The sequence below is a fragment of the Cavia porcellus genome, unplaced genomic scaffold (genome assembly GCF_034190915.1).
Source record: "Cavia porcellus strain 051 isolate PalLab524CR breed Dunkin Hartley unplaced genomic scaffold, mCavPor4.1 scaffold_11, whole genome shotgun sequence".
Lineage (NCBI taxonomy): Eukaryota > Metazoa > Chordata > Mammalia > Rodentia > Caviidae > Cavia > Cavia porcellus.
In genome coordinates this window covers 58,388,907-58,416,300 of record NW_026947494.1, presented here as the reverse complement: position 1 = coordinate 58,416,300, position 27,394 = coordinate 58,388,907, and the positions used below count along the sequence as shown (strand labels likewise).

General features: G+C 39.4%; 3 protein-coding genes across 5 annotated transcripts in view; 1 reads left to right on the top strand and 2 right to left on the bottom strand.

Annotated features, from left to right (window-relative positions):
• Nucleotides 1–27,394, top strand: part of Smn1 (survival of motor neuron 1, telomeric) — a 103,882-nt gene that overhangs the window by 66,742 nt on the left and 9,746 nt on the right. The window lies entirely within an intron of this gene.
• Nucleotides 398–26,041, bottom strand: Gtf2h2c (GTF2H2 family member C). The gene is made up of 8 exons (XM_063257891.1): nt 23,140–26,041; nt 21,602–21,686; nt 15,289–15,295; nt 15,058–15,108; nt 7,843–8,146; nt 6,990–7,092; nt 4,055–4,094; nt 398–2,015 (listed from the first exon to the last, which is right to left on the bottom strand). Exons 2-8 carry the CDS (start codon nt 21,655–21,657, stop codon nt 1,896–1,898), a joined length of 681 nt encoding a protein of 226 aa, XP_063113961.1. The 5' UTR covers nt 21,658–21,686; nt 23,140–26,041; the 3' UTR covers nt 398–1,895.
• Nucleotides 10,554–26,511, bottom strand: LOC100733552 (LINE-1 retrotransposable element ORF1 protein). Of its 3 annotated transcripts, XM_063258309.1 has the most exons (7): nt 26,048–26,511; nt 20,234–20,315; nt 19,873–19,909; nt 17,538–19,671; nt 15,058–15,108; nt 11,463–11,553; nt 10,554–10,642 (listed from the first exon to the last, which is right to left on the bottom strand). In XM_063258309.1, exon 4 carries the CDS (start codon nt 18,680–18,682, stop codon nt 17,630–17,632), a length of 1,053 nt encoding a protein of 350 aa, XP_063114379.1. In that variant the 5' UTR covers nt 18,683–19,671; nt 19,873–19,909; nt 20,234–20,315; nt 26,048–26,511; the 3' UTR covers nt 10,554–10,642; nt 11,463–11,553; nt 15,058–15,108; nt 17,538–17,629. The 3 variants fall into 3 exon arrangements, 2 of the variants coding, with proteins under 2 accessions (XP_063114379.1, XP_063114380.1); XM_063258310.1 differs by lacking the exon at nt 20,234–20,315; XR_010050544.1 differs by lacking the exons at nt 17,538–19,671; nt 20,234–20,315; nt 26,048–26,511 and having other exon boundaries at nt 19,873–20,226.

The window sequence follows — 27,394 nt, the reverse complement described above, 5'->3', positions numbered from 1 at the left end:
AGGACTGATAACCATATTACTGAGTTTTTGTTCGATCATTGAGCAGAACTGTTTGCAGTGTCACTTTTTGAATGTCATTTTAAATACTTTAATTTTGTAACCTGAACAGCTATTTCTAAGATGACAATATGTAACTTATCAACCAGCGATTTCTTACCATTTGTTTTTCTGTAATTTTGTATTATTTCTACCCCTTTTTATCTCCATGTATTTTTTTGTTTCCTTTTCTTTAAATAAAAAAAAAATTTAAAAAAATAAAATCTCTAGCATGGAATTACATCATCATTACTGATAATGTCCTTCACTAAGAATTCTTATTTATAAGATCATAAACCTCAAGGTGAAACTCTATCTAGAGTGACTAAAGTCTACAGATATAAAATACACAGTACACACCTTTGTTGCGGAATGGAAGCTTTATTCACTCTCAACAGGGCACATCTTGAAGAATTCTACAACAATAAAGCTGCACTGGACCTAAAAACAGATTTTGGGAGCTAGGGATTTAGCTCAGCGGCATAGGCATCTGCTTTGCAAGTGCCTGATCATGAGTTCGAGCTCCGGTACCAAAACAAAAACAAAAAAACAGATCTTCTCAGCTAAATTTCCCTAGTGACCCAGCGCAGAATAATGGAAGACAATAATTGAGGTTCAAAGAAGAAGATATCTCAACTTTGGTTTCATTTGCCTGAACTACACAAGCAAGACTCAGGTAACCACCAACCAAAATGGTGGCATCCAACATCCTGCATTCTGTATGGTATTTTAAAAGGAATCAATGCAGTGCATAAAAGAGGCCAAAACCTTTTTCCACTGCTGGAATTCCACTATTGTTTAAGCATGGAAGCCCTGTGACCACGAAGAGGGAAGATGCCAGCCTCGCAGTTAAGAGACCCCTGCCTGCAAAGCTGTGTCCAGACCCCATGGCGGGATGGGATGTGCCCCTGCTCCAGGCTGTGGTTCTCTTTTATCTCTTTCTTGTGAATTGGTGCCAAGGGTGGTGTGGGCTTGTGAGTTGGTGTGTTAAACCTAAAAGCCTCCTGTTGGTCACAGCCAGAGAACTTCACTTCAGATTTTATAATTGAACTCCAAATATTTTAAGTCCAAACAGAACATTCTGGAGGATGCAGCAAGTGCATTATTTCATAAGTGTTAACATTTCATAATTATTATATAACTTCCATCTTACAATGTGTTTTTTGTTTGTCTGTTTAGTTGGTTGTTTTGGTACCAGGCATCAACACCTCTGAGCTTAACTCCCACCTCTTACAATGTATTCTTAATGTCTTCTTACACTAAATTAATGAATTAAAATAAATCACAAACATTTAATGCACTTCAATTATAATTTGCACATAGTAATGCACAAGGACTTTGAACACATGACTCTAAATAATATAAAATTTGTTGAATGAAATACTACTGAATTTCAGGCATTTTATGACAAGAAACAAAATCTTAATAGTTTTGTAACAAGTTTTTTTTCCTTGCTGTGTAGTTCAGGCTGGCCTTGAGTTCACTATGCAGCTCAGGGTGGCCTCAAACTCACAGCTATCTTCCTGCCTCAGCTTCCCAAGTGCTGGGATTACAGGTGTGTGCCAACACACCCAGCCACAAAAAAGTTTCTTATATCAGATTTTTCTCTTAAACTGTTCTTCATGTTTTAACTGGAGTTTCCCCTAAAGAATCACCTTATAGTTTCAAATCTTTTATTTCTTTTTCTTTTTTTTTTTTTTTGAAACAGAGTCTTGCTATGTAGTTCATGGTGGCCTTGAACTTGCTATGTAACCCAGGCTGGCCTCAAACTCAATGATCTTGCTGCCTCAGCCTCCTGAGTGCTGGGATAATGGGTGTGCCCAACACTTTTTGACACATTATGTGTACTCATACTGGAATCAAATACCTGAAGGAATTGGAATCTTATGAATGCAGCCAGGACAAAAGTGGAGAGAGTCATGAACAAAAACATCACAGTCCACACAAAATACATTCTGGCACACAGTGCACACATAGACCTGCAACAGAAAGAAGCAAAAGGAATCAACCAAGATAGTGTCTAAAAGTTAAGTGAAAAAAATAAATAAAAAATAAACAGTTAAGTGAGCACAGCTAGAAGACATTTATGTTGCTTTGCTATTTATATTGCAAGCAAGCTTCCCTACCCACCTCGAGTACATATTTTCAAATCTGATGTGATTTATGTCTTCCCCCAACTATCCTTAGAAATGGAGAAATGACTCTGATTTGAGTCCTCAAAGTCAATTTATTTATTTAATTTTTTTTAATTTTTTTTTTTTTATCGGAACTGGGGATCAATCTCCCAACCGCCTGCTTGCAAGGCAGGTTCTTATGCCGCTGAGCTAAATCCCCATCCCCCCAAAGTCAATTTATTATAACATATTCTCAGCTACTTCATTTAAGTAACAACACAGAGGAGTCATGTGACCACAAATCAGTGCTAGCTATGAATGTTTAGAGGTGGTCATCAGACAGATCCGAGTAAAAAGAGAAGCACAAAAAGTTAACATGGGTTTAGTTCTTTTTTTAAGAGGCTTTCTTTTTTTTTTTTTTTGGCACCAGGAATTGAACTCAAGATCTCAAAGTTGCTAGGCAGGTGCTGCCCTGCTGAGCTGTATCTCCAGCCCTGGGTTTAGTTATTTTTAAGAGAATAACCTCACAACTGCAAAAATTATATTCCTCTTTCAACTAAGCTATTAGGCAGTAGGTCAATTGACACATAGAGAATAAAAGCTCACAATTCTATCAGCATTGCATATATAGATACCTCTGACTAGAGATAAAACTTACTCACTATATCTTAACACACAAGTAAAGATGATGTTTTGTTTTGCTTTGTTTTAGAGAAGATCTCACTATGTAGTTCAGGCTGGCCTTTGACTCTGGGTGATCCTCCTGCCTCAGCCTTCTAAGTGCTAATATTACAGGAATGAGCCACCACACTCAGCCAGATTATGTTCTTAGAAACTAGAAAACAAGGGCTAGGGATATGGCTCGGCAGCACAATACCTGCCTGGCAAGCATGAGTTTGATTCCCAGTACAAAAAAACAAAACAAAACAAAAAACTGTAAAACAATTGAAAAAGTGATTTTAGTGAGGATAAACTACAGATGTCAAAGAGAAATGTTCTAGAGATTGAACCTTGGATCATACACATTAAGTAGGCTTTCTACCACTGAGCTATACCCCTCGTCTCAAGGACTGTAAAATTTAATAAAATTATTTTATGAAACATTCAAGTGGAATAAACAAGCCATTTTTGTTTTGTTTTGTGGGGTGCTGGTGACTGAACCCAGGATCTTAAAATACATACTGGGCATGAGCTTTACCACTGAGCTACACTGCTAGCCTCAAACAAGTAATACCGCTAATTAACACTTGATAGACTTTGTATTTTTAAATATGGAAATGTCACTAAATATTAAAAATAGACACGACATTCGCATTTATATGACTTTATATAATCGCACTGACTACTTTCAAAAACTTCTTTTTAAACTCTGCCATGGTTGCTTGACATGGAGCCTCGCTGTGTGGCTCAGGCCCAGTGAACTCAGTCATGCCCCTGACTGGCTGGGACTACAGGCAGGCACCACTAGCCTGGCTCTGTATTAAAAAATTTTAAAAATGCTTCCTAATACTAACAATTTTTATCTGTGGCCACCTTAAATGATAACTTCCAAAGGAGTCACAATGGGGCCAGGGCTGTAGCTCAGTAGTAGAGTGCTTGCCTAGCGTGGGTTAGGCCCTGGTTCTACCCCTAGTAACAAAAGCAAAACACAACACTTTAAATAAACAAAAGCAGTTAGCTTAAAAACAGAAGACAAAGCACTAAGTGTCTTCATACCAAAATCAGAATGCAGAATTACAAAACTACTATTTAGATGATTTTTTCCCCATTTTATGTCTACTAATTAGTATATAACTATTTATAGAAAATAAGCTGATGTAAGCCTGGTCTTCAACAACCTCCAGAAAACTTATTATAGTATTATTTTCTTATGCATAGCTTATTATTAGAAAGTCAAGACTCACATGTTGGTCCTTCAGTTGCCCCTGACATCCATAACAAAATCTGAAAAAGAAAGTTTGAGAATCATTTTTAAAAAAAGAATTCACTAGTTAAAATGATATAACCAAGTTGGAGTAACTAAAACCCCTTACTAATTACTTCTATACCAAACTTTGGCAGAAAGAGTTAGGAATGCCAACAGTTTCTTAAAATTGTATAGTATAGGGGCTGGGGATTTAGCTCAGTTGCATAAGCGCCTGCCTTGCAAGCAGGCAGTTGTGAGTTTGATCCCCGGTACCGATAAAAAGGAAAAAGACAAAAAAAAAAAAAAAAATTCTACAGTATGTTAGCCAGCTCAAGACAGCCCAAAATGTAGTTTTTGTTTTAAGGTTAAATATGCATATACTTTCTAATTGGGGTTCTAGAAGAGAATTAAGCCCTACAGAAGATGATTTACTATTTTTCAACTCTCCTATACTTAGTAGATACAATCCTAGATGAACAGAAGACACGTTAACTTCTTACACAGAATGGGGGCCTAATGGTTTATTTTCTTTCTTTTCAAATTTTTGTTTGTTTTCTGGCTGGTTTTTGAGATAGGGTCTCTCCAGGTAGTTCAGGGTGGCCTTAAATTTGCGGCAACCTTCCTTCCTCAGTCTCCTGAGTGCTGGGATTACAGGTGTGCATCCTCAAGGCTGACAGTCTCACTTTCAAGGAGCAGTATAAAGACCTGGGACTCGGGGTGCAGTGCAGTGCACGCCGATTATATATGAGGCCCTGGCTTGATTCTACCCCAGAACTCTCAAAAAAACAAATTTCTCTGTTTATTACTGAAAACAGCAATTCCCTGGCTCCTCCCCATTTCATTCCCAGCTCCCAGAGGCACTTTCAAAACTTTTAACCTTGTGCCAAGTGGGGTGGTGCATGCCTATGATCCCAACACTGAGGCAGGAGGACTGCCGTGAGTTTGGGCCAGTGAGTTTAAGGTCAGCCTGAGTTATAGAGTGATACCCTGTCTCAAAAATACACAAACATGGAATTAAAAAAAACTAAACGAAACGAAACGAAACTTTTAGCTGTGATATTTACTTATGCTTATATAAGTGCTAACTCCTGCTCTACGAATACTGGCTCTGAGCCTCCAACCATGGAAGATGAGAACTTAATTCCTTCAGACTTCTTGGACTAACAGTGCATACGTGTAAACTAATGTCATGCTCATCCTTCTCTGTAAGTCTTTTTTTTTTTTGAGACAGGGTCTCACTCTATAGCTCAGGCTGGCCTTGGACTCACAGCAGTTCTCCTGCTGCATTACAGGCATGCACCACCACACCTGGCTGAACTGTAGTATTTTCACGCCAAAGTCTGAACACTGAAATTCTCTGTTAGCATTCAATATTGTTGATGAGAAGCTGAGCAATTTTAATCCCAGATCCTTGACATGTGACCTAATTTTTCTCCTCTGGAAATGTTTAGGGTATTTCACTACATATCTGGAAATTATACAGTTATGTACTTTAGTGTGGGTCTGGTTTTTTTTTTCAATAAATTAACCACTTGACAGTCCTTTTTGACCAAGAAAATACTATTCTTTAATAGTAGAAAACTTCCTTAAACTATTTATTTGATGATCTCCTATTCTATATTTTCTCTTTTCTTTCTTTCTCACATATTCCTATACTGGACATTCTTGAAAAATCTACCAGTTCAGATTTTTTTGGTTTTTTACCTTTATTGGGTTCTTCATTTTATGCCATGTATTCTACTTGCTGGAATATTTCTTCAACTCTATCATTAAATCTGTCTACCTCAATCATAAGTAAATAAATAAATGCAAGTTAAAACAATAAGATCTTTTAAAAGTTGGCCAATATAAAAAAATTTCATAATTCTAATACTGTTCAAGTGTAAGCAAACAACAAATGAAACCTCCTTAAAGGATATTTTTACAACATCTATTAAATCACTTGTTTTTTTTCCTTTTTGAGGCAGGGTCTCATGTAGATCAGGCTGCTCTGGAGCTTACTAGGTAGCCCAGGCTGGCCTCTAACTCATGGTGATCCTCCTGCCTCAGCCTTCCAAGTGCTGGGATTATACAGGTTTTTACCACCACAGCTGCCTTAAAATTCACATAACTTTTGATTCAGCAGTTCTACCTCTAAGAATTTGTCATGCATTTATACATATACAAAGTTAAAGTTACTAACATTATTTATTAATACCAACTGATTGGAGCTGGGGATTTAGCTCAGTGGTACAAGCTCCTGCCTTGCAAGCATATGGTCCCCGGTACCGATTTAAAAAAAAAAACAAACAGAAAAAAACCAACTGAAAAAAAAAACAAAAAACGAACTGATTATATAAAACATGATAATATCTACATACACAATTTTGAAAAATATTCCTCTAAGTGTGCTTATACTAAGATTTTTCCGTTCTTGTTTTTTGGGTCAGGACTTTCTATTTAACCCAGACTGGCCTGGAACTCAAGATCCTTGTGCCTCAGTCACCTAATTGCTAGGATTATGGCATGAACTATCATACTTGGCTTCACTCTCATACGTATATTACTCTCACTACAAAGAGGTGAAAGAAATTAACAATTTCTGGAGACACAGATGTGTTTAAAATGGGTTATTTCATTCATAAACAAGGATCCTCCCTGATTGAACCCAGGGGTATTCTACCGCAAATCACATCCCCAGGCCTTTTTTCCCTTTTGTTAAGCTTTGAGACAGGATCTAAGTTGGTCAGGCTTTCCTTGAACTTGCAATCCACCTGCCTCAGCAGTCTCTACAGCTGTGTTACAGGTATGCACCACTATACCCAGCTGTGTCTCATTTTCTATATCAGAAGTAATCTTACTCAAGTTAATAACTATTTTTTAAAAGGCAGTGACAATCTACTCAAACATTAGCTTGCCATTATGAAAAGATATAAATAAATCAAAACTCATACCTTTCCCCTTTATATTCTTCTAGGGGAATTTCTTGAAAAGCATCCAAGGGAAATAAATGATGATACGACCACACCAAGTGGGGAGCAGAGACCAAAGTAAGACCTAACATACAAACAGAAGCATGTTTAATCAGCCACACCTCATAGAGACAACAGCTAAGAAGCCAAATCTGTAACTCAGCCTAAGCACTTGCAAGTGTTTTTAGTGGAGTTTTGTTTTTTGCAGCACTGGAGGCTGAAGCCAGGCCGTGTTGCAGGCTTGCCAACCCTTCCACTGCTGAGCTCCTTCCCTGGAGAGTGAGCGGCATCTGTTGCTGCTCGGTGCTCAGTTTCCTTGGACCACAGGTGTGTCCAGGGCTGAGTAAGCTCTGTCACTACACATATTACCTCTCTGGGCCTTTTTGCTTACTTGTAAATGAAATAGACTTTATACATTATGTTTATTCTTGGAAATCTAGTACTGGACATTCAATTTAAAAAGTAATCCACTTCTCTTTGCAAAAAGTAAAGCCACACCAGGCCTGATGACACACACCTGTAATTCAACACTCCAGGAGGCTCAGCCAAACACTTTGCAAGTTTGAGCCCAGCCTGGGCAACTTAGTGAGACGTTGTCTCACGAGTATAAAAAGGGCTGGGGATGCAGCTCAGAGCAGAGAGTGGGTACTGGGATCAAGCCTCAGTACCACACACACACACACACACACACACACACACACACACAGACACATAAATACCCAGAAACCTAGGTGGAATTCAACATTTACATTTTTTAACATTGATTTTTACCAATATGATAGATAATAAATTATTTGAAATTAATTTACTAAATAATGAATAACTGGGTTCTTACCACATATTTTACATTCAACAGGAAGCTCACCGTACTTTGCTGAACACTGTGGGCAAAAATAGCCTCCTAATGTAAGTCCTGGTTTAGAACTGCTATCCAGGTACTTGCGGGGGGAAAAAATTACCTTAAAGATGATGTATATAAAGATGTAAAAAGTAAAAAAAAAAAAAATTAAAAATTCAAAACTAAAGAAAACATGTTGCATTCCTGTAATCCCAGCACTTGGGAGGCTGAGGCAGGCGATTGTTACATGGTTGAGACCAGCCTGGGCTACAAAGTGAGCCCAAGACCAGCTTGAACTGCATAGTGAGACCCTATCTCAAAAAAGACAAAAAAAAAAAAAAAAAAAAAAAAAAGAAAGAAAGAAAAACAAAACATGTTACCTTGACTTTAAACTCTGGATTTCAAAAATTTTAAATTTTATTTGAAAATATTGAAATTTGTGTCATTTAAGTGACAACATACCTCCCTTTTCCTCTTTTTTAAAAAATGTTTATTGAGACAGGGTCTTGCCAGCCTGGCCTTGAACTCTTTGATCTTCCTGCCTCAGCCTCCCCACTAGGATTACAGGCATGTGCCTGTAGACACTTGGCTGTGTGACTATTTCCTCTAGAACAGTAAATGTAGTCCTTTTTATACCTTTAATGGAAGGAGGCCTGTGACTTAGAAAAAATCACTTTCTTTTTGTTTTTTAATTATATAAAATACAAAGTGCTGAAGTTCAAACAAGGCATACTTAGTATAAGTCCAGGTTCTATCACTTTGCCTTTCCTTAAACACCAACACACTCTTTAGTTTTCACTCCCTATATCCATTACTATTGTTTTTATTCTGAGCACAACTGAATCATCTCACATCACTTCCTTCTTTTTAGATAGACGGCATCAAATTACACACCTTCTCTCTTCCTTATACTGACATTTCCTGAAGATCTCACTGCAGAAATATAGTGTATATAGTCATTCCTTTTTATGGCTATCTAAAAGGTTCTTTTTTTTTTTTTTTGAGACAGGGTCTCACTGTATTTCAGGCTGGCCTTGAATTCACAGTGATCTTCCTGCCTCAGCCTCTAGAGTGCTAAATTTACACATGTGTACCATCACACCCAGGTCAAAAGGTAATTTTTAATTACAAGCCACATTTCAAGCCCATCTTTTAATTTATAACTTAGAACAATGAATTTTAAGTGCTAAAATATTACTGGTCTTTACTTATGTCATGCTGAATGAAGGTTTTGCACCTTGATCAGACAAAGCAGCAATGATATGCTAAGGAAATCCTTCACAGAAAAGATAAAGTATTAATTTCTCTTACCAAGCAAAAAGCACAATTCTAGGGGTAGGAACCTAAAAATGTTTCTACCAGAGAGCCAACAAAATTGTACAAAAGCTGTTTTCAAAAACAGTTGTTTTTCCATCTTTTAGGAGATATATGTGTATGCTTATTATCCTGAGACTAACTGTAAACCTGCACTACTGTAAAGAAAAAATAGAGGAATGAGGGAAAGATAGGTCTACACATGACCTCAGATTCTGAAGTTCTTATCTATATTTTCTTTTCTTTTCTTTTTTTTTTTTTTTTTTGGTACTGGAGATTGAACTCACAACTTCATACTTGCCAGGCAGGCAGTTGTGCCACTGAGCTAAACCTCCAGTTGCCTATATTTTCTTTTTGGGGGTTTTTTTTTTGCTTTGTTTTTTCCAAGGCGAGGTCTCTTGCTTTGTAGAGAGGGCTGGTCACGAGCTTGTAGTGATCCTCTTGCCTCAGCCCCAAGTGCTGGGATTATAGGTGTGTACCACCACATGCAGCTTATCTATATCTTCTAATTTAATAACAACACTGTCTTTGTGTGTGTGTGTGTGTGTGTGTGTGTGTGTTGGGCTAGGAACTGAACCCAGGGCCTTCATACTAAGCTACAACCTCATCCCTTTTTATAAATTTTGTGACAGGGTCTTGCTAAGTCATTAAGCTGCCTCAGGCTGGTCTCCAATGTGGGATTCCCCTGCCTTAGGCTTCCAGAGTGTTGGCATTACCAGTCAGTGTGTGACATAAATCATGGCCCCCAAAAAATCCAACTCAAATTTAGAATAACTTAAGTAAATGAAAACAGAAAGCCTCATATGAATAAAAATATGTATTTTTAAAATAACAAACACATACCCATACGAATAAGGGAGCATTCAGAACTTGAGCTGACAGGAGGAGGACTAACATGATGCGTTAGCAATTCTTTGTAGTGGCTTTCATCTAAAATCACATGGAACATGCCTAACAAGAAACAAACAACAGCTTTACACATGTAAGAACACATTACAATTTCTATGTAGTCCTGTAAAAGCTTTAACATCTACAAATGTACATCTTCAAAATTAAGATTTTAGTTAAATTGTCATTTTTAAGAACTTTAAATTGGTATCTCTAAGAACAGTAATTACAATTTGATTAAAAGCCAAATTATGAAATCTTTAGAAAGTATTACACACAGTAAAATTTCTAGCCTTTCAAGAGTTATGCTTTCTCTAAACACAAACATTACTGAAATTTCCTTCCCCTTTGAGGTGATTTCTCAACACAAAATATATTTAAGATGGCTTCATATGCTAGACTATGGATATGAAATAATTTAGATTCAGTGGCTTACGACAGCCTAGCTTAGTCAGTGAATCCTTACATGATGATTATGAATAGAGAGTGAACACAGTAGACACACACCTCCAGTTTCCCGAGCAAGTGCAGTGCAAACCCGAACCTCTGCCGACAGCCCAATGATGGACACTCTGATTTTAGCTGCTTTCAGGGTCTTCATCAAATCCAAGAAAAAGAAGAATTAAGAAGAAAAGTATTTAATTAAGAATTAATGTACTTGAAAAATAATGCTCTGGATACAGTACAGAATTCTCTTTAGTGCTTTAACTTTGGGTTTTTTTTTTTTTGTTTTTTGGGGGCCCTAGGGATTAAGTCCAGGGTCTCTCCACTGAGCCACATTCCCAGCGCCCTTTTAAAAGTCTTATTTTTTAGCATTTTAAAAATCATTTTATCAGTACATGAATACAGTGCAAAATGTTTGTACTTTTTGTGTAGTGTACTTGTACATAAGACATTTTAATTCCTTTTTTCATCCCCTTTCACTTTCCCTTTCCTTTTTTTTGAGACAAGAGTCTTATTGTACAGTTAGGTTGGGTTTAAACTCATTATGTAGCTCAGGCTAGCCTTAAACTCAAGGTAATCCTCCTGCCTCAGCCTCCAAAGTGCTGGGATTATAGAAGCGTACAACCATGCCTAGCTCCTTCTCCCCTTAAGAAAGTTTTTTTTGGTTTTGTTTTGTTTTTGGGAAACAGCGTTTCTTTTTGTAGTTTGGGCTAGCCTTGAACTCACTATGTGGCCTAGGCTGGCCTCAAACTCATGGCAATTCTCCTGCCTCAGCCTCCAAAGTGCTGGGATTATGGGCTTGTGCCATCATGCCTGCCAAAAAAATTGGGAGACAGTGTCTCACTAAATCAGTAGGTTGCCCAGGCTGAGCTTGACTTGCAATCCTCCTGCCTCAGCCTCCCAGAGTGCTGGGATTAGAGGTATGTGCCACAGACTCTGCTATAGCTTCACTTTTGATGCACTGGTCCTACCTTAATCAGATCATAAATAGTCGATGGATCACAAGTTGTAAGACTGCTAAAGATGATGAGGACTTCTCTATTTGTGTGTCCAGGCACGTGTCTAAAGAAGAGATAAAATGTACTCTCATTAAGTTATAGCAAATTATACCCCCAAAAATGTATCTAAAAGGAACAATATTCATGCTTTATACATTCAGACTATAGAATATCTCATTTGTCTCAACATTGTAGGGAAATGAATTGAGAATGTTTTAAATACATTTTTTTTCTCTTTTTCAGTGCTGAAGACAGAGTTCAGGACTAGTGCATGACAGGCAAGTGATCCTTATGTTCATTTTTCAAAAAATGAGCTATAAAGCCAGGTGTGTTGGTGCACACCTGTCATCTCAGCACTTGGAAGGCTGAGGCAGGAGGACTGCTGTGAGTTCGAGGCCAGTCTGGGATACAAAGTGAGCCCAAGGCCAGCCTAAACTGCATAGAGAGACCCTGTCTCAAAAAGACTGAAAGAGGGGCTGAGGATTTAGCTCCATGGCATAAGCACCTGCCTTGCAAGTGCAAGGTCATAAGTTTGATCCCCAGTACAAAAAAACAGAAAAAAAAGAGCTATGTATTTTTTACATAATTATTCATGGAAATACACAGAAAGTTCTCTCAAATTCTAGGGAAAGAATGATAAATGATATTGACTGAGCCCCTGACATTATGAAGCTTATAGTCCAATAGGCTTCTTTCATATGAAGTTGAACGTGTACAGTGAAAAACAAGACTATACAATAGGGTCAGCTTTAAGGTATGCACATGTGGTTTAACAATTAAATGATGACCCAATGAGGGGTGAAGCTGTGTGAGCTCTTTCTATGCTAGAAAGGGATTTCTGTCATTTTTGGAGCAAGTTTACCAGTTAATTATACGTTTTATTATTATCCTCCCCACTAACATTTGTAGATACCACTGAAGAGCTTGCTCTTATGATTTTTGTTATGTACTTATCTATCTCAAAAGTAAAAGTATTTTCTTTGGGGTTTGCTACAACCCACACAGCTGGACTTGCAGGAACCGTGTACTATTAATTTATAGATATACTATCAAACAGGTTAATAAATGTCAGTGAAGATACAATCAACTCATTATACTACACTACACGCCACTTGTGATCCCTAAACCTTTGGCAGCCCTGTACTGAGAAATGAGCCCAGGCCCTTCACACTGAGCTATATCCTCAGCCCACCTCCCACTCTCTTTCTGTGAGACAGGATCTTGCTAAGCTGCCCAGCCTGGGCTCAAATTTGCAATCCTCCTGCCTCAGCCTCTCAGGGTGCTGGAAGTATACATGCGCACTGCCACACACAGCTAGTTCTCTACTTACCCACTTTGTTATAACTGGCTTTATGGAGACTTCGGTTAACATAGTCTCATTTCAATTAATTTATTAAAAACTTCTAAACCAACTTTCAGTAAGAAATGTAAAATACTAACTTTAGAGTCTGCATGGCCATGCTTAAGGAATTATAAAGAGATGGTTCTCCATGACAGGTCATATCAATAGCTTTCTTCAAAGATGTTATGTGTTTCCTTAAATTAAATGGAACAATTTGCTTTTATCAAATGCCATTAAAAAATACCATACATACAATATGAACATGTTGGGCAATCCATTTGGGACCTCGCTTGTTTCTATTCCCCCCACCCATTTTCCCAATAAATTTTTCTATGCTTAATTTGTAAAAAAAAAAAAAAAAAAAAAAAAAACCGAGCCAATTTTGTGTCGAGGTCTCACTGTCTCACTATGTAGTCTTGACCTTTCTGTGCAATCCAAGCTGGTCTTGATCTCAAGATCCTCCTGCCTAAGCCTCCAGAGCAGCTATGATTATAGACATGCCCACCATATCTGGCTCCAGAGGATTTTTAATCTTCATACATGTGACCTCAGTGGCACACAAAATTCCTCTACATCTGGGGTGGAAAAGTCAAGACAGGAGGGGCCAGCTCCTGCCACCATCATGTAACCATCCTGTTTGGCCCATGCTGTGCTGAGCCTGCGGCCATCCTGCCTCCATTCTGCTCGGGGCGCAGGAATACAACCCCAGGTGGTGGCCAAACTCCTCACTGTCCTGTGGTGCTGGTAGCTCATGGGTAGGCAAATGGTAAAACCAAAGTCCCTCTGCACCTGGGTGTAGCTGGACAAGGGCCATGCAGGCAAAAGGCTGCTGTCAGAGACCTTTTCATCTCCCAGGAACCTGACCAAAGGCTGAAGCCAGACAAGGCCTGATGCTTAGAAACAACTACCACATGTGTCAGCACAGAACACAGAGGGCACAGAGGTCGTTGTGAGCTGCTGAAAGCTAGTTATGGCCCCACCTCTAGTGCTAGAGACCAACCCAAACTGGGGCCTTCCAGAGCCACACTTCCAACCAAGACTGTTATATTTTCTTGCAACTGAGTTTCTTGGATCAATCCATATAAATAAACCTCTTATTCCTTACAGTCATAGTGAAAAATTATTCATAAACACAGCGTGTCACTTCACTTATGCATTGCAAAGATGGAGAAATTGATTTAAGGTAGAGCTATTTTACAAAAAGTAAAGTGGAATTAAATGATGTCAGTTTGTAGCAGCACCTATAGGTAAGAAAATAAAAATGGTCATTATTATCTTTTATGAAGTAAAATTCAGTTATGTGAGGTAAAATTCATGTTATGTAAATAGAAAAGTGGACTCAGTTAACAATAGCTATAATTCAGGCCAGGGATTTAGGTCAGTGGCAAGGTGCCTGCCTGGCAGGTGCAAGGTTCTGAGTTCAATCCCCAGTACCAAAAAAAGAAAGCTGTAATTCAGTTTTTATACATGTTGTCTTTAAATTCAATGTTTAACTTTTTGAAAAGTCAAGTTGAAGATTAAGTGGATTTTATGAATGGTTTCAATAAGATTATTTTAATATTTTCAGAAAATATTGAAGACTGTACATATCTTAAAGAAACAGATTCACATTCACAGTAATACTATTCACCACTGTGCAGAACTCAGTTTAAAACAGTTAATCTTAGATTCTAAGAGTTTAATGGGAAAACAGGCATTATTAAGTTATTTCACCTAAAAGGCATACAGGAAGGTGTCATTTTACTTATGAAACACCCATAAGAACAAGGTTACATGTCTGGGTAATTAAGACAAAGTGCCTGTGTCCTGGAAAGGTAATATAACGCATACCTGAGAGTTCAGTCAGTTTCTCAGCTCTTTTACTCTTAGTTACAATTAATTATTCCAATCTCAAAACAAAACAAAAAAAGATCATTAATTTAATATGACAAATTACTTCCTCTTGATAAAATTTATGTAAAATAAATTAGTATGCCTACAAAAGAAATAAGCAACACATGAGAAACTTTCCTTGCGGTATTTTGAACAAATAAATTTAGCTGAGTTTACCACCTACTGTTAAACTTTTAGTTATTTTGTTTTTTGCTAAATGTACCCAAAAAGAATATATAATCTAGATCACTTAGCAAATGATACAATGTATATCCTATTTTTTTAAAAAAAATTACCGTATATTTAGCAGCAAAATAGTTACGCAATTCTGAATTCTATCATTTATCTACATACCTGACTGATAGGATTTTGATCAAAATACTCTTCTACAAAGTACTCCAACAACTGTTTAAAGAGAACAAAAAGAAATATTACACAAGGGCAAAAAACAACCATACATACAAGTACAATTATGCTTTGATAAACCTGTTTATCAAGGATCCCTTCTGATATTGTTTTTTCTTTTTCTTTTTGTGCTGCTAGGGATGGAACCCAGGGCTCTGCACAAGCTAGGGAAGCACCTACCATTAAGCTACAATCCCAGGCCAAATGTCATTATTAAGTTATTTCACCCAAAAAGCATACAGGAAGGCTTCATTCCTTCAAACTCCCATAAGATATTTAAACTAACAGATTTTCAAGAAAATGTTTAGTTGCAAAAATATTAAATAGTAAAAACTATATTTGAAATAGAAGGTGACAAAACAATAATGACCCAGATTTTTTTAGATTTGATATTGCTTTATGGTATTGAAGACTGAATCCAAGGCCTTGGTACCAAGCTACATCCCATACCCTTTTTATTCATTTTGAGACAGGGTCTTGCTAAATCATTGAGTTGTTCAGGCTGGCCTCAAACTTGTACCTCCTGCTTCAGCCTCCAGCTGGGATTATAGGCGTTTCCTACCATGCCCAACTTGAAAGAATTAGAAGTAAGCACAATGGCAAACACCTTCCAATTCCAGCGGCTTAGCAAATTGAGGCAGGGGCTGGGGATACAGCTCAGCAGCACAGCAGCTGTGTGTGGCAAGTGCAAGGTCATGAGTCCAATTCCCAGTACCAAAAAAAAAAAAAAAAAAAAAGTAGAAGAAGAAAGAAAAAGGGCTGGGGATTTAGCTTAGTGTGGTGCAGCAGCTGCCTGATAAATACGAGGTCCTAAATTTGATTCTCAGTACAAAAAAGAACAAAAAAAACAAAACAAAAAATTTGAGGCAGGGGGCCCTCTTATGTGGCCAGAAGTTCAATGCCAGCCAAGGTCCCAACTCAAAGAGAAAAACAAAACAAAAATAATGAAAGAAGGAAAGACCCACTGAGGACAGGGAAGGGAGAACAGGAAGATGGGGGACGGGGCTTCATGAGTTAGGACGACTGTGGATATGTCTGTAAGCTGAGAAGACAGATTCAAGGAAGTGAACGGAGAATGAAGATTCAGTGAAGGAAAGGGACAAGTGACAAAACAAGACCCTGACTTGGGACAGAAAGGCGGAAATCAGACTTACATAGTTAGCAGGTGAGGCTTATTATTCCCTTGTTTTTTTTTTTTTTAATTTAAGGAGAAAAGAAAAAAAAAGTGAAAGGGTACAAGTTATACAGATTTACAGAAGAAAAAAATGAACAGTAGGAAATCACTAGTTAAGGGATTACATATTGCCATCTTAAAAATAATTGTTCAAGTCACAAAATTAAAGCTTGTAGAGTGGACATTCCAACAATGATACTGCAAACAGTTCTGTTCAATGATCCAATAAAACTCTGTGATATCATCTTCTATCTTATACACTTAAATATACATGCAGTTATATAGTTTAGAGCACTTTCTTTTCCTCTCTTTTGTACAATGACTATTACACATTTTGGGTTTCATTGCTCCCACGGTTCTTATTGCTTTTTTGGAAGAGAGTAAAACCAAATGAGACATAACAGGACAGAATCGGTCAAGTCAAAAGGGTGGACATAATAGATAATATAAAAACATAATACAAGGTGATCATCAATGGTTACCATAATGCCTCCCGCTATCTCTAATAGAATTGCCTATATCATTAGGTATAATACAATTGAACAAAATAGTAAAGAACAAAACCGACAAAACCAAAACATTGGAGACATTGTAGGTCTTCAAAAGTAGATAAAAGTCAACGAGAATGGACGTTATAATGAATCTCATTATCTTCTCAGCTGATGCCTAAACTTTCGAACCTGATACTATCCATCAAAACAGAATAGGGGAACATCAGTCAAAAACAAGATGGTGAGAGTAATACAGGGCTTCAAATCCAGATAATAGAAAGTCAAAGTGGGTTACTATATTATATCCTGCTATTTTTTTCCCTTTAATTAAACGGATAAAAATAAAAAAGTAAATAATGGAGTGGAGATTGAGAAAAAAGAAGGCATAACAGCAAAACAGCGCAGATCAAACATAACCATTTAAGCAGAACAGTGTTTCACCACCAGATAATTCCGACCTAAAAGTAGTTACCATATTGACTCTTTCCTTGAAGTCCTTGAGTACAACTTCATATACTGTAGCATTAAGTATATCAAAACAATGTAAAACCATTTAAGAGAATGACAGCATTACAGAGTATTTAGAATCGACTAACAGAAAATGAACAATGGTTTCTGTATAATCTCCTTGTCTTTAAAAGGTTTTTGCTTATACTATTGTACATAATAAAATCCAATAAGATACAACCTATTTAGACCATTGGAGACAGAAGAACAAAAGCTAGATGAGACTTCAAAACAAGATGATACTAAATCAGTATTACCTATTAAGATGTCATTTTCTCTAAAATAGCTGTTCCTATCATCCAATCTTCTCTGTCTCATTTCTGTTGAGCTCTTTTTCTGTCAGTAGGTGTCAGTTTGTCTTCTTCATTTTGTTCTCTGCTCCATTCGTTGTGGCCTCCCCGCCACTATTTCTGGGTTCTTTGTATTTTTCTTTTTTTAGAATATCCTGCAATACTTTCTGTAGAGTTGAATTGGTGGTTGCAAATTCCCCCAGTTCCTCTTTATCCTGGAAGCACCTTGTTTTTCCATCAATTTCCAGGGACAGTTGTGCAGGATATCTCAATCTTGGCTGGAGATTATTATCTTTCAAAGCTTGAATTATTTCCCCCCATGCTCTTCGTGATTTGATGGTTTGTGCAGAGAAATCTGCTGTAATTCTGATGGGTGTTCCCTTGTAAGTGGTCTGTTTCTTGTCTCTTACAGCTTTTAATATTCTGTTCTTGTATTGAATTTCTGGAATTTTTATTATTATATGCCTGGGTGTTTCTCTGTTAGGGTTATAGGTAGCTGGGGTCCTGTAAGCCTCATACATCTGAGTATCTTTATCTTTTGCTAAATTAGGAAAATTCTCCTGGATTATTTCTGTGAGTAGCTTTTGTAGTTCACTTGTTTGTGTCCCTACTTCTTCTTTTATGTTCTTAATCCTTAAGTTATGGCTCCTCTTATCATCTTCTTGTCTTTGTATTATTGCTGTTTGTTTCTTTGTTATTTTTAAGAAGTTTTTCATTTCATTCTCCCATATTACAAGTCTGCCCTCCAGTTCAGATAGTCTGTCCTTAGTTTCTTTCAAGCTGTTATGCCAGTCTTGGATAGACTTCTTAATTTCTTGATAGTCCCTTTGAACCTGCTTCACGTACTCTATGCTTTCTCTGTTTTCTCCATCAAACAATTCTCCCCTCTTTTTCTGTTCTTCCATTCCACCATCTGTTTTTTCCTGGGTGGTGCTTAGCATTTCTCTAACTATTCTGGATATTTCTAGCTTCAGGTCGTTGATAACTTCATTCCTGAATTGGTCTATGAGGCTCTCTATATGGCGCTTAATGTCTATTGGTGCGGTGTCCACTATTGCCTGTTTCTCAGAATTGGGGGCCGAGGAGCCTTTCTTGTTGCTTCCCTTCCCCATTTTCTCCGTTCCTTATAAAATGCAAGCTTACATAGGAGGCCCAGCTTCCCTGCCTGTCAGCCACAGCCTGATCAAATTGCGCTGGCTAGGTGTTCCCGCCCACCGCTGCGCACCAGGGAGTTACGGACTAGGCAGCCTACGCGGGAGTTACCCCTCCGGGCCACCATCAGGCTCTGGGATCTGGGTTAGGCCAGCCTACCAAGTCCGCCCGCAGCATCACACAGGCCAGGCACTTTTCACCAATCCCGTCCGAGAGGGGAATGTGTGGCTGGAGTCGGCACCGCACCCTGCTCTTACAGGACTGCCCGAGCCCAGAAAGTCCTCCGCTGGAGTCAAACTGTGGTGGAGTGTCAGTTTCTCTCACTCACCTCGCCACCAGTCAGTTTTCGTGTACGCCTCCTTGTCCATCCTGTTTTGGTCTCCGTTCGCAGACTCCTGTTCTCAGAGCTTCTGCGCATCTCTCCTTGCCGAGCCGCTGTGGAGGCAGTCAGCCGCTGAGCGGCGGGAAATCCAAACTGCAGTTTCCAATGGCGCGGGGTCCAGCCTCCACACCGAGACTTTTCTGTTCCTATTTTAGCGCCAGGACTGCATTCCAAGTTGGTTTCTCTCAGCCCAGTTCGTTCCTGAGTCAGCAGAGCATATCTCTACCGGCTCATGTCTCCTTAGTCCGCATCATTCCTGATTTCTGAGCCGAGCCTTTCAGAGAGCCTCCGGTAGTTGCTGTTAACTATCCGCCATGTTCTCCCGGAAGCTTATTATTTCCTTGTACTATTTCCTTGTAGCATATCTCTTAGCTGTCACTTGTATCAACTAGAAAAAAATTTCCTGCACTTTTTTCCAGAATCCACTGTCCCTCCTGCATTTGGGACACATGTAAATGACTTTAAGTGATCTTTCTGTACCTTTCATGTACATGTCAGTCTATTAGGCTTTAAATCTTGGTCCTCCATTGTCCGCGATCCGTCTATCGCCACATAAAGGTGGCGCATCTACCAAAAAGGAAGGGAATAATCTCCGGTCACATCTTTCACCAAGAAGTAAAACCACATTCAATATTCACATTTCTGAACATAGCTTTTAATATATTCTTTTAAAAAGTTTGTTGCTTTATTATTGTTCATTCTATAGAGCCAGAATATTTCTGTAATCCAAACTAGTTCTGTACCAGTAAAAGAAAAAAGATAACATACCATTCCAAGTCGAACTTGTCCATGGTGTTCAAATACTCTGTTAAAATTATACAAGCATTTTAATGGAATATCATATGCTATCCAAAAAGTCAATACAACTTGCTAAATAATATGCATTTTTTTAGTGAAGTCAATTATTAAATTTTGGAATACACATAATTATAGAGATTGTAGATAATTCCTGAAACCCATTTCCCTACTGAGGTAAGGTATGATAGTACCAGTTCTTTCTGCCTATTCAGACAACTACCAGTCATTTTCTCTGAAACACAAAAGGAAATGAAGTTCTAAGATAGTCACAGGTGGGCCAAAAGGTTCAGGGACACAATTTCCTTTCATGACAAACTTAGGAAGAATTTACCGGCCTTTTTCTTTTTGCCTTGAAAAGAATGTCTTCTATTGTAGCGTTAAGTGAGCCAGATTCATCTTCTTTAACAATTTCCCTGTAAGTAATAATGGTTTAAAATATAAGCTAAAAATAACCCAAGAAATAAAGAGGTGGATAGATATTTGTACATGTGTGTTCACAGTATGATTCTATGTAATTGTGAAAACTGTAAACAACCTAAATGTCCATCAGCTGCTGAACTGATAAAACAAAAATGTGTCTTAACAATATAATAGAATACTATTTGAAAGTTTAAAAAAACAAGTTTGGGGGGCTGGGGATTTAGCTCAGTGGCATAAGTACCTGCCTTGCAAGCAGATGGTCGTGAGTTTGACCCCCAGTACTGGAAAAAAGAAAAAAAAAGTATTAACCCCCCTCCCAAAAAAAACCAAGCTTGGTGTGGTGGCACATGCCTATAATCCCAGCTGCTTGGGAGGCTGATGCAGGAGGATCAGAAGTTCAAGGCCAGCCTGAGCAACCTATACGTTAACTCAAAATAAAAAAATGAAAAGTGCAGTGAATATAGCTCAATGGTAAAGATCCCCAGGTATAATCCCCAGTACTCATCCCCGTCATCTCGCAGGGAACCAATTCAGCTACTGAAGAGCTACTGCGGCAGAAAGACTGTGAGCTCAAGATCAGTCTGACCACACAGTAAGATCCCATCTCAAAGAAAAGGGAAAAAAAGAAACAAAGCACCAACATACTCTACAACATAGAAGAGCCTTGAAGTAGTATATTAAGTGAATGCCAGATACAACACACCACTTTTGTTTTGGTACCAGGGATTGAACTCACAACCTAGTGCTTGCCAGACAGGCACTTAGGCTGCTGAGCCCAATCCCCAGCCCAACACACCACGTATTATATGATTATGGGAAATAGAAAGGGAAAATCTATAATAAACAACATACATTAGTGGGTGTCTACAGGCAGTGAAAATGGAATTAAATGTAAGTAGCCATTAATTAAGTAGTCATTGGAGTAGTTAAAGTGTTCTTAAAACTGGTTTATAGGAGGAAAAAAAGGCTGATTTATGGTGCCACATGCCTGTAATCCCAGGTCTCAGGAGGCTGAGGCAGGACTGTGAGCTCGAGATCAGCCTGGGCTACAAAGTGAGCTCAAGGTCAGCCTGAACTGCATAGTGAAACCCTGTCTCAAAAAGACAATGGCTTATGATAGGAAATTTTCTGGCTTATGATAGTAAATTTTCTAAAAACAATCACTGAACTACACACTGGAAGTGGGCGATTTTTAACACATATAAAGTAATTTCAATAAAGATGTAAGCCAAAAGAGATATATCTACAAAAAAAAAAGAGGCCTCAATGCCATACTTACTAAGTTCTCTCATAGCCTCCTTCCCATAGCTTAGTTCTTTCAGGTTTTTCATCCATATTTTACAAAGTGTGTATTATTCAGAACTCTGTAAAAGCCATAAGACTATGAATGTTCTAAACATGTCTGTACAAAATGCATCCACTTGTTTAAAAGTTAAATGGCGGGGGGAAGGCATGGTGGCACACACCTGTAAACCCAGCACTCAGGAGTCTGAGGCAGGAGGACTGCAGTGAGTTCAAGGCCAGCCTGAACTACAAACACAGAGCATGTCTCAAAAACCCAAAAATGGACTGGGGATACAGCTCAGTGGCGTAAGTGCCTGCCTGGCAGGTGCAAGGTCATGACTTCAACCCCCAATACCAAAACCAACCAACCAACCAACCAACCAAAAAAACTACTGATGGGTATGGCAGTGCATACTGTATCACAAACTACTCTGGAGGATGAGGTAGAAGGCTTTCAAGCTCAAGGCCAGGGTGGGCAATTAAGCAAAACTGTCTCAAAATAAAATTCAAAAGAAGAGCTGTGGCTATAGCTCAAAAGCACTTGCCTAACATGCAAAAGGCCCTGGATTTAACCCCTCGAACCAGAAGAAGAAAAATAAGAATGTAAGTACATCTTTTTTTTTTTTTTTTTTTGGTATTTTTCTTTTTTATTGGTACCAGGGATCGAACTCACGACCACACACTTGCAAGGCAGGCACATACGCCGCTGAGCTAAATCCCCAGCCCCAAATGTAGGTACATCTTATTCTTTGTAGTTTACTCAATCATTTTTGTTAGGGCCAGAGATATAGCTCAGTGGCACAGCCCTTGCTTGGGCAAGTACGAGGTCATGAGTTTTTGTTTTGTTTTTCTGTCTTGTCTTTTTTTGAGACAGGGTCTCGCTATTTGGTTCAGGCTGTCTTCGGGCTCACTTTGTAGTCCAGCCTGGTCTTGAACTTTTAACAATTCACCTCCCTCAGTCTCCTGAGTGCTGGGATTACAGGAGTGTGCCATCACACCCAGCAAGGTCATGAATTTGATCCCTAGCACCAAAAAAAGAGAAAAAACAAATTGTTGTTAGTGAAAATATCCAAATATGAATATTTATCAACAAACATGATTCCAATAGAAATAAACACCCTTTTACAATTTGTGAAAGAACAAAAATGCTTTATGGACATCACAAAACAAGAACACAGATTTATGGCAGTTCAATACAGGTGTCGCTGAAATATTATCCACAAGTGACAGTTACCACAATTGGTAAGTATCTGATGATTCATTATGTTCTCTCTCCACCTTTGTGTAGGTTGGAATTTTTTGTTTTGAGGCAGGGTCCCATTATGTAGCCCAGGCTGACCTTAAATTCATGCTGATCCTCCTGCCTTGGCCTCCCAAGTGCTGGGATTACAGGTGTGTGCCACCTCACCTGGCTGTAGGTTTGAATTTTATTATCAAGTTTTTAAGAATGAAACATCATTTATAAATGGCTAAGTGCTTAAATATCATAAGTCAAAAGAATAAAAATAAATAGCCAGGTGTGGTGGTACATACCCGTAATCCCAGGGGCTGAAGCAGGAATATCACCACAAGTTTGAGGCCACTCTGGGCTACATAGAAAGTCCAAAGTCAGCCTGAACTATATAAAAAACAAACAAAACCAAGAAACCAAAAAACAAAAATACCAAAATTGGTGGTAGAAAGAGGCCATGAGCCATAACCAAATAATACACATCTCTAGCACACCCAACCTCCACCCTCCCCAGTGGTGTCTCCTGGCCCAACCCAAGATGAGAGTCATATACCCTGTCCCTGGCATGGATAAAGACAGCTTTTTAGTCAGGACGAACTGTTTTCCAAAGGCTACTCTGCCTTCTTAGGCCTCTACTTGCTAGATAACATAGCAATAAGGAGTGCCTGACCACTGTACTCTCACTATATGAGTTAGATTCCAGAGTTGTATTGCATCCTAGGGGCCTTTGACTAAGAGGAAAAAACAGAAAACACCTATCCCTTGGCAAAAATCTTCCTTACCCTTTAAATTCCGTACAATTGTAAATGGAGAATGTACTGAAACTGTTCAGTATGACAAATATATTTAATATATTTGACACAGTCTATACTGACTAGATTTTCATTTCAAGAATGTCAACAGGAAGTTGACCAAGGACTAAGTGTGGTTTCAGAATTCAAGGATAAGTTTACAGAAATTTGCCAAAAATATGGAGTTGTTAAGGAAAACACTGTGACTGACCAATGTTTGCATGTGTGTTGAGACAGTCTCACTACATAGTTCAGGCTGGCCTTGAATTCACTATATACTCCAGGCTGGCCTCAAACTTGTGGCAATCCTCCTGCCTCAGTCCCCCCAATGCTTGGACTCCAGGGGTGCACTACTACACTTGGCTTTTGGGACTGACCTATGTTGATCGCTGTCTCCAGCCCTGAGCTGGAGGAGTGGCTGATCCTAAATTGAGTGAATATATCCCCACCTGGATTCATCCTTCTTCGCCTGTGTCTCAATGACTATGACTCTTACATATAAGGGTGTTATCCCTGCTCCTCCAGAATCTTCCCTAATTGCCCAGGAAGACTTATCAATTCACCAAAAATAAAGATTTTCTCTAAGTGCCCCTGTCTGCCTACCTCAGGTAATTGTATATCAATAAGATCATCCTCTACCTGCTCGGTAATGATTAGCCTTGAAATAAATATATACAGAGAAAATCTGCCCAAAAAAGGTACACACATTTTAGAAAAACTTTTATCAGTATTTTAATACTTTATCTGTGGAGGACCCTAAAGGATGTCCTGTATCGCAGGACACTACACTGCTACCCTAACCCACTACACTGCTGGCCCTTAGAGAAGAAATTGAAAATGCATGGGCAGCAGTCTTAGCGACCAAGGTGACCCATGCAGCAGCAGTTCAATGTACTAATAAATGTCAGGAAACTAATAAGCACCACTTTGGGTACTTGTTGTAGAGACCAAACGTAACGTATTAATCTTATGATGCCTCAATAAATTAACTATTAATAAAATATTCAACCAAGTGCGTTTTTTTTTTTTGTAAACTTGTTTTATTTGTTTTGTTTTGCTTTATTTTTCATAAAAGGTCCTGCTATGTTTCCCAGTCTGGTCTCAAACTCCTGCCATCAAATAATTCTCCTGCCTCAGCCTCCAAAACACCTGGGGCCATAGGTAGTTGGCAGCAGGTACAGCTTTTGGAACAATTTTTTTTTTTTTTTAAAGAATCTGCCTCTTAGAGCTGGGTGCAGTGGCACAGTTCTGTAATCCCAGCACTTGGAAAGTTTAAGTAGGCAGATTGTTGCAAATTTGAGACCAGCCTAGGCTACAAAGTGTTTCCAAGGCTAGCTTGAACCTCCCAAGGGTTCTTTTTGTTGTTGTTGTTGTTGTTTGGCCTTTTGTCTTTTTGAGACAAGGTCTCACTATGTTGTTCAGGCTAGTCTCCAGCTCCCTTTGTAGCCCAGGTTGGTCTCGAACTTGCAATGATCCTCCTGCTTCAGCCTCCAGAACGCTGGGATTAAGATGTGTGCACCACCATAGCTAAGTTACAACTTTTTCTCTTCCTTACATATGTACACATATTTTTAGCAGACTCTGTATATATAGATAAGGAACATAACAATATTTTACCCTCCATTTGTATCATGCTTTTATAGAAAATACTTTAAAGAGGCGACCTATAAATGCACTTGTGAAATTAAAATCCACTGATAAATTGGGGACTCCTGCTAAGGTATCACTTTTTTGTGACACCTTATAATCAGATGTTATTAGCTAAAATTCCGAACAATTTCCTCTGGATTAACAAACCACACACTGTCTTTGTAAGAAATTAATTTCTTTCAGGAAATTTGGTGATCTGCTGTAACAACCTGAAAAACTAGAAATGACAATAATTTTAACACCTGTGCTATTCCGCACATGATAGCAGAGTATACAGTGACTAAACACTGTCCTATTTTCAGCATTTATCCTGCACATCAAAAAAAAAAAAAAAAAAAAAAAAAAAAAGGACACGTAGTGTTCAGTTATTTTGTTGGACAAGATCGAAATGGTATCTGCAAAGAAACGTGAGCTGCACCCAGCACCGCCCTCGGGAAGGCATTCGCTGATGAAACAGGCAAGTTAGCCCTGGGCCCGCCAAGTGCGAACTCAGGGCTCCGGGGTGGGCAACTCAATGGCTGCCACAGAGCCAGCCCAGAAGAGGGATCGCACCCCGACCACCATTCCAGTCCTCCCGCAGGCGGAACCACGTCCGCGTTCGCGGCCCTGCGCGTCTTTCGCCACCTTCCCGCGCTCCCTGCCACAGTCCTTCCCTACTGGGCCAGCCAGGCCAAGTCGGCCGGTCCTCCGCCCGACAGCCTCCCAGGCCTCTCGCCCAACCTCCCGACCGGCGGGCCAGGGCACACCCCAGCTGCACCAGCGGACTCACCGGCCCGGCGCGAACGACGCGCCGCCGGCCTAGAAGCGCACCGCTGAAGCTCTTCCGCAGAGCGCTGCAGCCTGGCAGAAACGTTCCGGCTGCTGCGGACAGCAGCTGCCAGAGCAGGGTGCAGGCCGGGGAGCGGCGGGGCCAGCTGAGTCGGCCGTGCAGCGGTAGCGCGCTCCGCTGGGGCCGGTTGGAGGAGACTGATTTGATTTCTAAAAGATTTCAGCGAAAGAGGCTGACTGTGCCTGTTCATCTCACAGGATGTATTAAGCTCCGACTTTGCGCTTGAAACCTCTTGAGCCACTGAGGAAACAGCAGTGAACTCTGACCAGAAAAACACTTTGGACTTGGAATTTCGCTTTAAGGACAGTGATCCAGAAGAGCGCACTGTGCACTGTAAGAATGGTGCTGCTGAGAGAAATTAAGATTGGAGAAGCAAAGGGTCGCAGTTAAAAGTAAAGGTGGTCAGAGGAAGTCTTCAGGACAGGAGGCGAGCCATAGTCCAGTGAAGGAAAATGTTCACCACACTCCTACCTGGGGAAAGAGCTGTGGAGGCAGAGGGGCTGGGAGTGCAAAGGCCCTGAGGCAGAAGCACCTCGGTGTGGATATGGGGACTCCAAGATGAGCATGTGGCAGCTGAGAGCAGTGCAGATGGTGAGGTGGTTTTACTCTAAATCTTGTGAATAGGGTGGCTGTATATTACGAAAGAAGAACCAGAGGTTTTAGCTGTGCAGCTTTAAGGGTGTAGTGTACCTTTGAGGTTGGTGGGGGGATCACATCAGTTTACTTTGGGCAAGCTGATATGCCTAACACGGTGGAGTTACTAACATTTCCAGGCTTGGGAAATGGAGAGGCAGGGAAGTTCCAGAGTCCCTGCAAAGGTTAGGACCAGGAGAGATAGTAGAAAGGAGCTCCATGAACTGGGACTTTTTCTTTCCCATCGGCATATCTACCCGTTGCTTATTTTGTTTTGTTGGTACCAAAATCTTCCCCATATGCATCAGGCCTCAATCAAAAATGTTGCCAAAAAAAAAAAAAAAGTTGCCAAAAGGTTTCCTACATTGTACTGTAAATAAAAGAGCTGGATTTAAAATCAAGGTCTGGCCAGCATGGTAGCACATGCTTATAATCTCCACACTTTAGGAGGCCGAGGCAGGCCTGCAACATCAAACTCATCCTAAGCAACTGAGATTCTGACTTCAAATAAAAAATAAAAGGCCTGGGTTCAATCCCTAACGCCGTAAAAACACAAGTACATTAGATCAGGCTCTGATGCCATCTGTGGGCTTCAAGCAGTCACGGCCTAAACCAGGGAGGCCATCTGTAAAACAGAGGGCTCCACCTCCACAG